General features: G+C 39.9%; 1 protein-coding gene across 1 annotated transcript; it reads right to left on the reverse strand.

Moving 5' to 3' along the window:
* Positions 1 to 3,529: 3,529 nt before the first annotated feature.
* uts2r5 (urotensin-2 receptor 5) lies at positions 3,530 to 4,618 on the reverse strand (the record flags this gene model as incomplete). The annotated part of the gene is made up of 1 exon (XM_084111612.1): positions 3,530 to 4,618. One exon carries the CDS (start codon positions 4,616 to 4,618, stop codon positions 3,530 to 3,532), a length of 1,089 nt encoding a protein of 362 aa, XP_083967738.1.
* Between the last annotated feature and the right edge of the window lie 6,710 nt (positions 4,619 to 11,328).

Here is an 11,328-nt window from a genome sequence, read left to right on the forward strand (position 1 = left end):
TAATATCAAAACCTTGATGTTATTTTTCAAAACTCTTGCCATAAACCTCCGACCAACCAATCGATTATCACAGTTTATACCATGGTCTGGGTGAATACTCGATTCTGATTGGCTGCAGGGTGTCCGTTAAAAAAAGTGATAGAGGACACCTAGTAAATCCAAGTTATTGTTTGTAAAAACTTTAAAAAATATAAACTAATGTTTTAAAAATGTGTTATTTGGCAAGTGACCATGGTATAAGCGGGTTAATGCCCTACCTTCGAGGTGTCCATTGTCAGGTATTAATGGACTAGCGTCGGACGGTTCACGCCTCGCCGTCGTCCATAAATACCTGACAATGGACACCTCGTCGGGCATTAACCCTTACGTAATGACAAAAAATTTAGCATTGACTGTGTCCAAAGACTAAGAAAACAATTACCTATCAGCCTCTCCAACAAAGTAAGTCTTTATTCTGAGTGGCACAGATCCAAGACAAATAAAGTGACCATCCTAGCTTCATTTTGTGAAAGTGGAAAATATGCTGGCCCTGGGAGAGATGAACAGTGGCCAATTATGCTCAGACTCCCTTAGGATGCAACAGGCTCTGCGGCAAAAGGTGATGATTGAAATGATGAAGACAGTGTAAGTTCAAGTCAGTGTAAGTTGAAAAGCATGCATCCGAGGGCCATGACTGGCGTCATATGGAAGAATGAACTTGAAATCTAAACATGGGATCTTACCAATATAAACTGCCACCACAGTCGTTGCTTCTCTAACTCAAAGAGAGGAATGTAGCACCTGTGGGCTTCAACTCATGTGCCATACTCCAAAAGCTTTTGTATCCTCATTAAAAAACATATTTTTGTTCCAGAATGAATGGTTCATTGGCAAATGACTACACAAACATATCAGCTATTCATAAAAGTCAGAAAAAAAATTCTCATAAAAGGTGGTTTCACCCAGTCAGTCGTCAGTCAAATTCAGGCATTAACAGCTTCATAAGAAAAAACTATTGAAATGTCAATCAATGAAATCAGAACCCTGCAATTATGACTGCCAAGCCACTAAAAACCGTAGCCAACAGATCTATTCACTTGCAGATGGGATCTCCTAAATCAGACTTTAATCAAAATAAGAAATAGAAAAGATTTGCTCGATTTGAGAGGTTTTCTGTCCAAAACATAGTTTTAAGAATCATAATGTTTTTGATTTCAGATTTCGGAGAAGTCACACTAACTCAGATTGCTGCCTTGCAATGATTCAAATGGTTAATCTGTTGGTTTGTTAAAAGAACAGACATAGGTCTGTGGCTAATCAAAGTGATAATGATAAATTATTATATAGGATTGCAAAACCCATATATTTACAAAATAATCTACTTTTTGTAATTTACACACACACACACACACAAAAAAAAGTAGATTATTAAATCACCATCAATGCATACAGTAAAAATAAAACCATAATTTTATAGCTTTATTTTTCTTTATTTGTTTTATAGGCCTATTGTGAAAATCCATATGATATTGGATTTTAAAATATTGTAAAGTGCAACTCCAAATGGATATACAATTTCCTTTATCTTTTTATTTATTATTTTAATGTTGCTCAGTATTAAAAAATCGCATGACTCTTCATGAGGGATGAATATTATTAGATTCTTTATTACATTTACAGATGTCTCTCTCTCTCATTGTATGATTTTTTCGTGCTTTTTTAATATCTTTTCGTGAAAATGTTTCATAGAATACGTTTTTTTTTTTTTTTTTTTACTTTTGGTGTTAGTTTGACTTTTTGTGGCTGCTCCACGTATAAGCTAAAATATTTATGTGGGAAAAATATCGCTTGGTATGAGATCATTGCACAACTTAAGGAGAGTCGAGAAGAAGTCCAAAAAGCATTGACTATACCAGGATATCAGTGGCCAAATATATGGTTTCAATTCTTCAACATAAAATAGAACAGCCAGTACAATATCTAGATAGAATAAGCATTTGGCTTCAATACTACTTGACCGTTTAGAGAGTTCAAAAATGATTTGGACCATGAGAGTCCAAGAGACTACTGGATGCTTAACAATGTACTAACCTGTTTATGGGAAACAGCCTGAAGTGACTCATTTGTTTATTGGTGGTGTAAACCTGTATGAGCTGCTGAAAGTGATTTCACAGCTCACTGCTCAGCACTTAAGAAAAGTTTACTCAGGCCATGAATACAATACCTCATTCACTGCTATGGAAATTCTTGACCGTGCTTTAAGTTTATTTCCACAAAACAGGAGAAGAATAAAATTAAGAGGAAACATACAAATAATAAAATCAAGCTAAAAAGTCTTTCATGCATTATTTTTGACAATTTAGTAAAACAGAACACAAAAAGCCTATAAGGATGTGATGCATTGATAATATTCCAGTTATTGTCACTTATGGTAAGACTATATGCAATATGTGGACATTTTTCCAGGTCTGGTCACATATATGAGCATTTCAAGCACATAATCTGCTTTCTCTTTTATCAATAGCATGCAACCGAAAAAAAAAAAAAAAATCACATCTGACAAAAGGTTTTAAACTACAATATAAAGTACTCAAGTACAAAATATTTAATGTGTAAACTAGCCTTTTTATATAACAAAGCACATTCAAATACAAATTATATTGAAGGTCATGTGGGATTTTAAATAATCAGAAACTGAATATCAAGCTTAACATACTATTGCACAATTTTGATTGCACACATTTTCCACATAATAATCTAACAAAGAATCACCCTGTGTGTATTTATGGTCCTTTATGGTCCGTTCAGAACAAGTCACCATTTTACTACTATCTATTTGGTCAGCGATCTCTCTAGATGCATAAAAAGAAATAGTGCAAAATGTTAACATTCATATTTATGATCAAATTATTAATCTGTACAGAAAATATATATTTTTTTACAATTTGAGACAACCTAAAAGTAACATGTTCCCAAATGGTTAATTTTAGGTTTTATTTTTACAACCATAAAATATATTTTAGAACAAAAAGCCATTCTACGTCTGTAAATGATGTATTCTAACTAAAAATCAAAATGTAAAAATGCAGGTTTAGGAATTTTGGGGGTGCTGGGTTTAAAATTGTATGTTCTGAGAACGTTCTGGGAACCAAAAACTAACATTACCAGAATGTTCTGAGAACTGACAGGGCTATAGCATGATGGTCCATTTCTCTGCGCCCAATAGCCTACTGTCCTTTTTTTTTAAAGATAAGAATAATTGATATTGATGCTATTTTTGTTAGTAGATTCAAACATACATTATACAAAACATTGTGTTGTATTTTGCTGTAATCTGTGGTGGATGTTTGCCTGATTGGTTGTGTAAATAAAAGAAGGGGAAAATGGGTGACCCCTAAAACCCTTCCTTTCACCACACTAGCTATACAACACTTTTAAAAAAATGAATAACCAACATGATAACTTCCAATTTTAATTAATTATCCAACTGCCATGTTTAAGAAATATTCTCACAATTTGCTAAGCATCCAGAATGCCATAAGGGTGCGTATTAGTTAAGTAGCCTATTAGAGAACTGTTGACTTCCAGAAGAAACAGACCTTTGAGATGACAGTCTGAACCTTTTCTTTAACTCTTTGCTGTTTTTTTGTCTATCCCTCACATATTCCTGATAATTCCTCGTTAATAAAGTGTACAAGAAAGGGTTGATACAACTGTTACTGTACGCCAAACAGGTCACAACAAAGTTAATGTACACCACCGTGCTGCTCGAGAGTCTCCCGTGCGCGTTATAATAGATACTGAGCAACTGCCACAACCAGAAGGGTAAGAAACACGCCCAATAGGTCAGAACTATACCGAAGATCATGTATAACACCTTTTGCTTAGGACACTTCTTCATTCCTCTGGATGGGAATACAGAGGTTTGCGACAGCCAGTAGGTCCGGGCTAACTTTAGATAGAGATAACCGATGATTAATCCAGGAGCCAAGATGCAGGTGTTGAACAGAACGGTCAGATACACCCTGTACGCGGTCATCTGCCAGGTCGGGTGGCACATGCGCTTCTCTACTCCATTGTGCACGTCTCTCTTGAGGTCAATCATGATCATGGTCGGTAGAGCCAGGATGAAGGAAAAGAGCCACACCAGGCATGTGACCGCGCGCCTGTAGCGCCGGGACCGGCCGAAGGTGTCTAGCGGGTTCACGACGGCCAGATAGCGCTCCGTGCACATGGTGGTCAAGATGAAGATGCTCGCGTGCATGGTGACGAAATCCAGGCTGAACAGAACGCGGCACCCAATGTCGCCAAAGTACCAGTCCTTCGCAAAATACGTCCAAACCACGAACGGGATGGTGGAGAGGTACAGCAGATCCGCCAGAGCCAAGTTCACAATGTAGACATACATCGATCCAGTTACGCGCGCAGAGGTGTTCACAATGACCAGAGTGTAAACGTTTCCAACCATTCCAACCAAACACATTATGGTCAAAACTGTGCCGAGTATGGATGTAATAAGCATATCGTAAGAGGACGCGGGCGCGTGCTCGTCGGGTCCTGCTATTGTTGGTGATATGTTGGTAAAAGCAGCAGAGATGTTCTCCTGATTCCTCACACCAAGTGCATCATCTGATTCCATTTCAAAAAGCTTCACTTCATTCACTCCTTCATTCACAACATTTTAATTGTTTGAGGAGCATTGCAATGAAAAAAAAAATTAAAAAAAATGGTCCCAGACTTCAGAGGTAGGCTAACTGAAATTTTCATTATACAAACTATATTAATAGCTATTAACTGTGTCCGCGTTCTCAGCATCTGCGCTTAAAACTTCTCAGGCTGCAGGTCCAGCTGGTGTAATATTGTCATAGCTGCACGTGCATGGGTGGGATTAATGAGAATCACTCGGTCTAGCCCGTAGTGCATCACCTATAGAGCAATAAAGGGTTCTAGACTCAGTGCGCAATGTGCACTGCGCGCATTTCACGATTGCTTCAGTTCCTTCTGTGCTTGTTGTGAGGTATCAGCGACATGAAAGGAATTTGGCCTTTCTTAATAAAAGAAAAAAGAGAGTTACGAGAGAGTTTATGATTAAAATGACTAATTATTCAAATGATTCGTAATATTAGACCTAGTGCAATTCATATTTAAGTGGTTTTGAATTTAAAACTTGAATTTTATTGAATTTAAAATATTATGTAGGCTACTTTTTATTTTTTACACCACAGAAAGTATTTTCAATAACTATTAGGCTACCACAACATCTTTGTTTCTATATATTTAACCATGTAACTCATAATGATTTCTGTTATGTTTTGGATTGACAATGATTTATTTTGTCTGTAAGTGTAACAAACATTTACCACTTCGATTTGAAGTTTTCAATCATATTTGTCATATTCAGTCGTATTTGTCTGAAATAGCCTAAGTGAAAGTGATTTTAAAAGTAGAAATATAAATATTGAGATAAAATGTAAAATAGCCTATTATTTTCAGTAACTGTGCAGACAGTCATTAAAATACATGTATGGTGGGCTATGGATTTTGCAGCTCATACCATATTTTAAACTTTCTCAAAATGTTGCTGTATATTTGACAGCTAATGTAAAGACAGCACTGAGATTTGTGTTTACTAATATAACATTTATTGTAATGTATATTTACATATTTAGAAAGTCTAAAATGGCTTTACATATGGGAAATCTCGATACAAACATGTCAATTGTTTTCATTATAAAAAGGTTAGTAAATTGCTGGCAGAGAATATGGTTTGTGCTGGTCTAAACAATTCAATTCAATTCATATTTATTTGTATAGCACTTTTCACAATACATATCGTTTCAAAGCAGCTTCACAGAAAATGCATGTGTCTAAATTACAACTTGGAGTGATCTGTTATCAGAGGTGACTATGTCCAAGTAATGGATTTCAGACTAAACAAGTCTATAAGAACAGCAGAGTGAAATGAGCCAGTGTCAGCAGACAGAGAAGTGTATAAATAGCCTGGCACCATCTGTGTTAAGTGATTGCTGGATGGAGACCTGTCATTTCTGCACAATTATCAACTTTTCTGGAGCTCTGACCACCTGAATTTTATCAGCAGGGAGCAGACGGCTCATTTGCCTGTTGAAAATAAACTCTGGTGCCCTTTAAAAATGCATCCCATCAAGAAGTAGTATGAAACTTTATGTCCTTAAAAGACTCTTTTCTCATGATTCATTTTCATATCTTGTTTTTTAGCTTATGCATTTTCAGTAAACGGTGTTTGGAAGTTGAACGAAGAAACATCAGACATTTAATTGATAACACATCCACTGAAATAAATACATCTGTGAGGGGTTCAAAGACGCCTCCACACATCATAAGCTCTGGATCTTTTCAAATATAGACACACACACACACACACACACACATATACTGTATATATATATATATATATATATATATATACACAGTGCAATGCATAAGTTAATACACCCATGCTAAAGTTGACTAAAAAGAGGAATAAAAAATCATATTTTGGAAATTGAACTTAATGCCTTAATTTAAAAAATTAGGAAAAATCCAACCTTTTAGGACACCAATTTTCTTTGTGAATGAATAATGTATCGTAAATAAATAAATGTTCTTCCTTAAAATACATGGTGCATAAGTGTGTACACCCCTATGTTAAATTCCCATAGAGGCAGGCAGATTTTTATTTTTAAGTATTTTTTTTAAATTCATTTTTAGGATACTATGCATCCTGATAAAGTTCCCTTGGCCTTTGGAATTAAAATAGCCCCACATCATCACATAGCCTTCACCATACCTAGAGATTGGCATGGGGTACTTTCCATAAGATCATCTCTCAATGCAAATCAAACTAGCTTTTAGGTTAACTGAAATAAAATCATGCCAATCTCTAGGTATGGTGAAGGCTATGTGATGATGTGGGGCTATTTTAATTCCAAAGGCCAAGGGAACTTTATCAGGATGCATAGTATCCTAAAAATTAATATAAAAAAAATACTTAAAAATAAAAATCTGCCTGCCTCTATGGGAATTTAACATAGGGGTGTACACACTTATGCACCATGTATTTTAAGGAAGAACATTTATTTATTTACGATACATTATTCATTCACAAAGAAAATTGGTGTCCTAAAAGGTTGGATTTTTCCTAATTTTTTAAATTAAGGCATTAAGTTCAATTTCCAAAATATGATTTTTTATTCCTCTTTTTAGTCAACTTTAGCATGGGTGTATTAACTTATGCATTGCACTGTATATATATATATATATACACACCCCCTGCAAGCACTTAATTGGGAGACAATTATTTGCTCTCTGTGATGCCCTCAGCCAAATCACTGCAACCTTTTCACTGAGAAAAAGTGTTTGAAAGAGCAGCAGAAAGGAACATCCCAAAGCCCTGGTCTTTGACATTATCCAGACCCGTAGCAGCGGCACACAGCTCATCTGCCATAAATATGACAGCAGCTAAAGCTCCAGGTACACAAAGCAGAGAGAGATCCAGACGTACATCAGTGACAATTCAGTGTAGGAATGCATCCCTGTGAGGTTACTTACAAAAGTCGCATTCATTTTCCTTATAGCCGGAGGAATTTATCATGGTGAAACTCCAGGTGCACAAAGCAGAGAGAGATCCAGATGTACATCAGTGGCAGTTCAGTGTCTGAGAAGGAATGCACTACTGTAAGTGATCTGACAGTAGATTCCAAAGAAAATACCAAAGAATATGAAGTCGGTATGCAACACAATACAATATACTATCAATTACAGTACAGCGATAAATAAATTAATTCAGCGTCCTCTGCAGGGCTACAGCAATGTATCACTTTCAAAAGGCTTTTTCTATATTATGGGCAGTATTTTTCTCAATTCTGCAAAAATAGAGCACATGTTAAAAAAATGGCTCGACTTAGTATGGAAAAAAATACTTCTGTGCTAGTTACAGTTTGTCCATAACGAACACCATGTTCAAGCATAAGGGTGTCCATCAGTGCACGTGGCACCAGGACACCCTAGGCCGTAGGTCGATGATCGATTTTGTGGTAGTTTCATCTGACCTGCGGCCGTATGTCTTGGACACTCGGGTAAAGAGAGGGGCGGAGCTGTCAACTGATCACCACCTGGTGGTGAGTTGGATACGATGGCAGGGGAGGAAGCTGGACAGACTCGGCAGACCCAAGCGTACTGTGAGGGTCTGCTGGGAACGTTTGGCCGAGTCTCCTGTCAGAGAGGTCTTCAACTCCCACCTCCGGCGGAGCTTCGACCGGATCCCGAGGGAGGCTGGAGATATTGAGTCCGAGTGGACCATGTTCTCCACCTCCATTGTCGAAGCGGCCGCTCGGAGCTGTGGCCGTAAGGTCTCCGGTGCCTGTCGAGGCGGCAATCCCCGAACCCGGTGGTGGACACCGGAAGTAAGGGATGCCGTCAAGCTGAAGAAGGAGTCCTATCGGGCCTGGTTGGCTTGCGGGACTCCTGAGGCAGCTGACGGGTACCGGCAGGCCAAGCGAACTGCAGCCCGGGTGGTTGTGGAGGCAAAAACTCGGGCCTGGGAGGAGTTCAGTGAGGCCATGGAGAAGGACTATCGGCTGGCCTCGAAGAGATTCTGGCAAACTGTCCGGCGCCTCAGGAGAGGGAAGCAGTGCCCTACCAACGCTGTCTACAGTAGAGGTGGAGAGCTGTTGACCTCAACTGGGGATGTCGTTGGACGGTGGAAGGAATACTTTGAGGATCTCCTCAATCCCGCCGTCACGTCTTCCATTGAGGAAGCAGAGGCTGAGGGCTCAGAGGTGGACTCGTCCATCACCCAAGCTGAAGTCACCGAGGTAGTCAAGAAACTCCTCGGTGGCAAGGCACCGGGGGTGGATGAGATCCGCCCTGAGTACCTCAAGTCTCTGGATGTTGTGGGGCAGTCTTGGCTGACACGCCTCTGCAGCATCGCGCGGCGGTCGGGGACAGTGCCTCTGGGATGGCAGACCGGGGTGGTGGTCCCTCTTTTTAAGAAGGGGGACCGGAGGGTGTGTTCCAACTACAGGGGGATCACAGTTCTCAGCCTCCCTGGGAAAGTCTATGCCAGGGTACTGGAGAGGAGAATACGGCCGATAGTAGAACCTCGGATTCAGGAGGAACAGTGTGGTTTTCGTCCCGGTCGTGGAACACTGGATCAGCTCTATACCCTCTACAGGGTGCTGGAGGGTTCATGGGAGTTTCCCCAACCAGTCCACATGTGCTTTGTGGATTTGGAGAAGGCATTCGACTGTGTCCCTCGCGGCAGCCTGTGGAGGGTGCTCCGGGAGTATGGGGTCCGGGGTCCTTTACTAAGGGCTGTCCGGTCCCTGTACGACCGAAGCAGGAGCTTGGTTCGCATTGCCGGCAGTAAGTCAGACTTGTTCCCGGTGCGTGTGTGAACTCCGGCAGGGCTGCCCTTTGTCGCCGGTTCTGTTCATAATTTTTATGGACAGAATTTCTAGGCGCAGCCAGGGGCCGGAGGGTGTCAGGTTTGGTGACAACACGATTTCGTCTCTGCTCTTTGCAGATGATGTTGTCGTGTTGGCCTCATCAAACCAGGACCTTCAGCATGCACTGGGACGGTTTGCAGCCGATGTGTGAAGCGGCTGGGATGGGAATCAGCACCTCCAAATCCGAGGCCATGGTCCTCAGTCAGAAAAGGGTGGCTTGCCCACTTCAGGTTGGTGGAGAGTTCCTGCCTCAAGTGGAGGAGTTTAAGTATCTTGGGGTTTTGTTCACGAGTGAGGGAAGGATGGAACGAGAGATTGACAGACGGATCGGTGCAGCTTCTGCAGTAATGCGGTCGATGTACCGGTCTGTCATGGTAAAGAAAGAGCTGAGACGCAAGGCAAAACTCTCGATTTACCGGTCAATCTACGTTCCTACTCTCACCTATGGTCATGAGCATTGGGTCATGACCGAAAGGACAAGATCCCGGATACAGGCGGACGAAATGAGCTTTCTCCGCAGGGTGGCTGGGCGATCCCTTAGAGATAGGGTGAGAAGCTCGGTCACTCGGGAGGAGCTCAGAGTAGAGCCGCTGCTCCTCCACATCGAGAGGGGTCAGCTGAGGTGGCTCGGGCATCTGTTCCGGATGCCTCCTGGACGCCTTCCCGGGAAGGTGTTCCGGGCGCGTCCCACTGGGAGGAGACCCCGGGGAAGACCTAGGACACGCTCGGGAGACTATGTCTCCCGGCTGGCCTGGGAACGCCTCGGTGTCCCCCCGGAAGAGCTGGAGGAAGTGTCTAGGGAGAGGGAAGTCTGGGCATCTCTGCTTAGACTGCTGCCCCCGCGACCCGGCCCCGGATAAGCGGAAGAAGATGGATGGATATAATATAATATAATATAATATAATATAATATAATATAATATAATATAATATAATATAATATAATTGTTGCACAATTTTAATACCAAAATATTTATTTATTTTTTTTTATTTTTTTTACAATAAACCAAAGGTAAAATAAAACATTTATGTAGCCCGTTCAGCATATGGTTGATTGTGGACACAGGACACAGAATCTGTGGAAAATGGACAGCATTTTTTATTATCAAGAGCTGTTTAATGTTTCCTGGTCATGATGATTTTTTTTTTCCATTTAACACTCTAATAAAAGTTCACTCCACCAGCTCCTAAACAAAACTTCAGCAGGAAAGCTGTGGAAAAAGATTGTGGAAAAAGATTATTAGATTTGTGGATCATCAAAGAACATTACTAACATTAAAAAAATTTTAGGGATCCACAAATATTTTAATATCTTTCATTGAGCTTATCAGAGATAAACAATTAAAGATGATTAAACCTAAAAAAATGAATATAATGCTCTTCTGTCAACTTGTGTATTTATAGAAAACAAATGAGAGCATTTCTGTCAGGACAATATCGCCAAGGATGATTAGCATACAGTTTGGATTGGCGGTATGGTTCTGTTCTGGGGAACAACTCCCTGCCCAGGGAAATCACCTGATCCTTCATTATTTTTGCAGAGAAATAAAACTGAACCATGTATAATTATGAGGGGCAGCTGGCTTACTTTTCTTATCGTTCATTGCTATATAAAATCCATAGTATATGCAAACAAAGACCAAAATGAGAAGCAATGAGAAGTGTTTTGCAATTTAGTTTCTTTAATATAATCTTATTTACACTGAATTTTTTTCCAGAAATGTTTAGTACTAGTAAGTTACATTACTGCAGGGAAAAGCAGCGATAACCACTCCTTAGGGCAAACAGAACAGAACCAATGTATTGCTGTTCTTAATGACAATTTTTTAGAACTTTTTATGTTTTTTTGACAACATAATTTAAGAAAAATGAGTCTGATACAA

Source organism: Abramis brama (genome assembly GCF_963993115.1).
Source record: "Abramis brama genome assembly, chromosome: 1".
NCBI classification, from domain to species: domain Eukaryota; kingdom Metazoa; phylum Chordata; class Actinopteri; order Cypriniformes; family Leuciscidae; genus Abramis; species Abramis brama.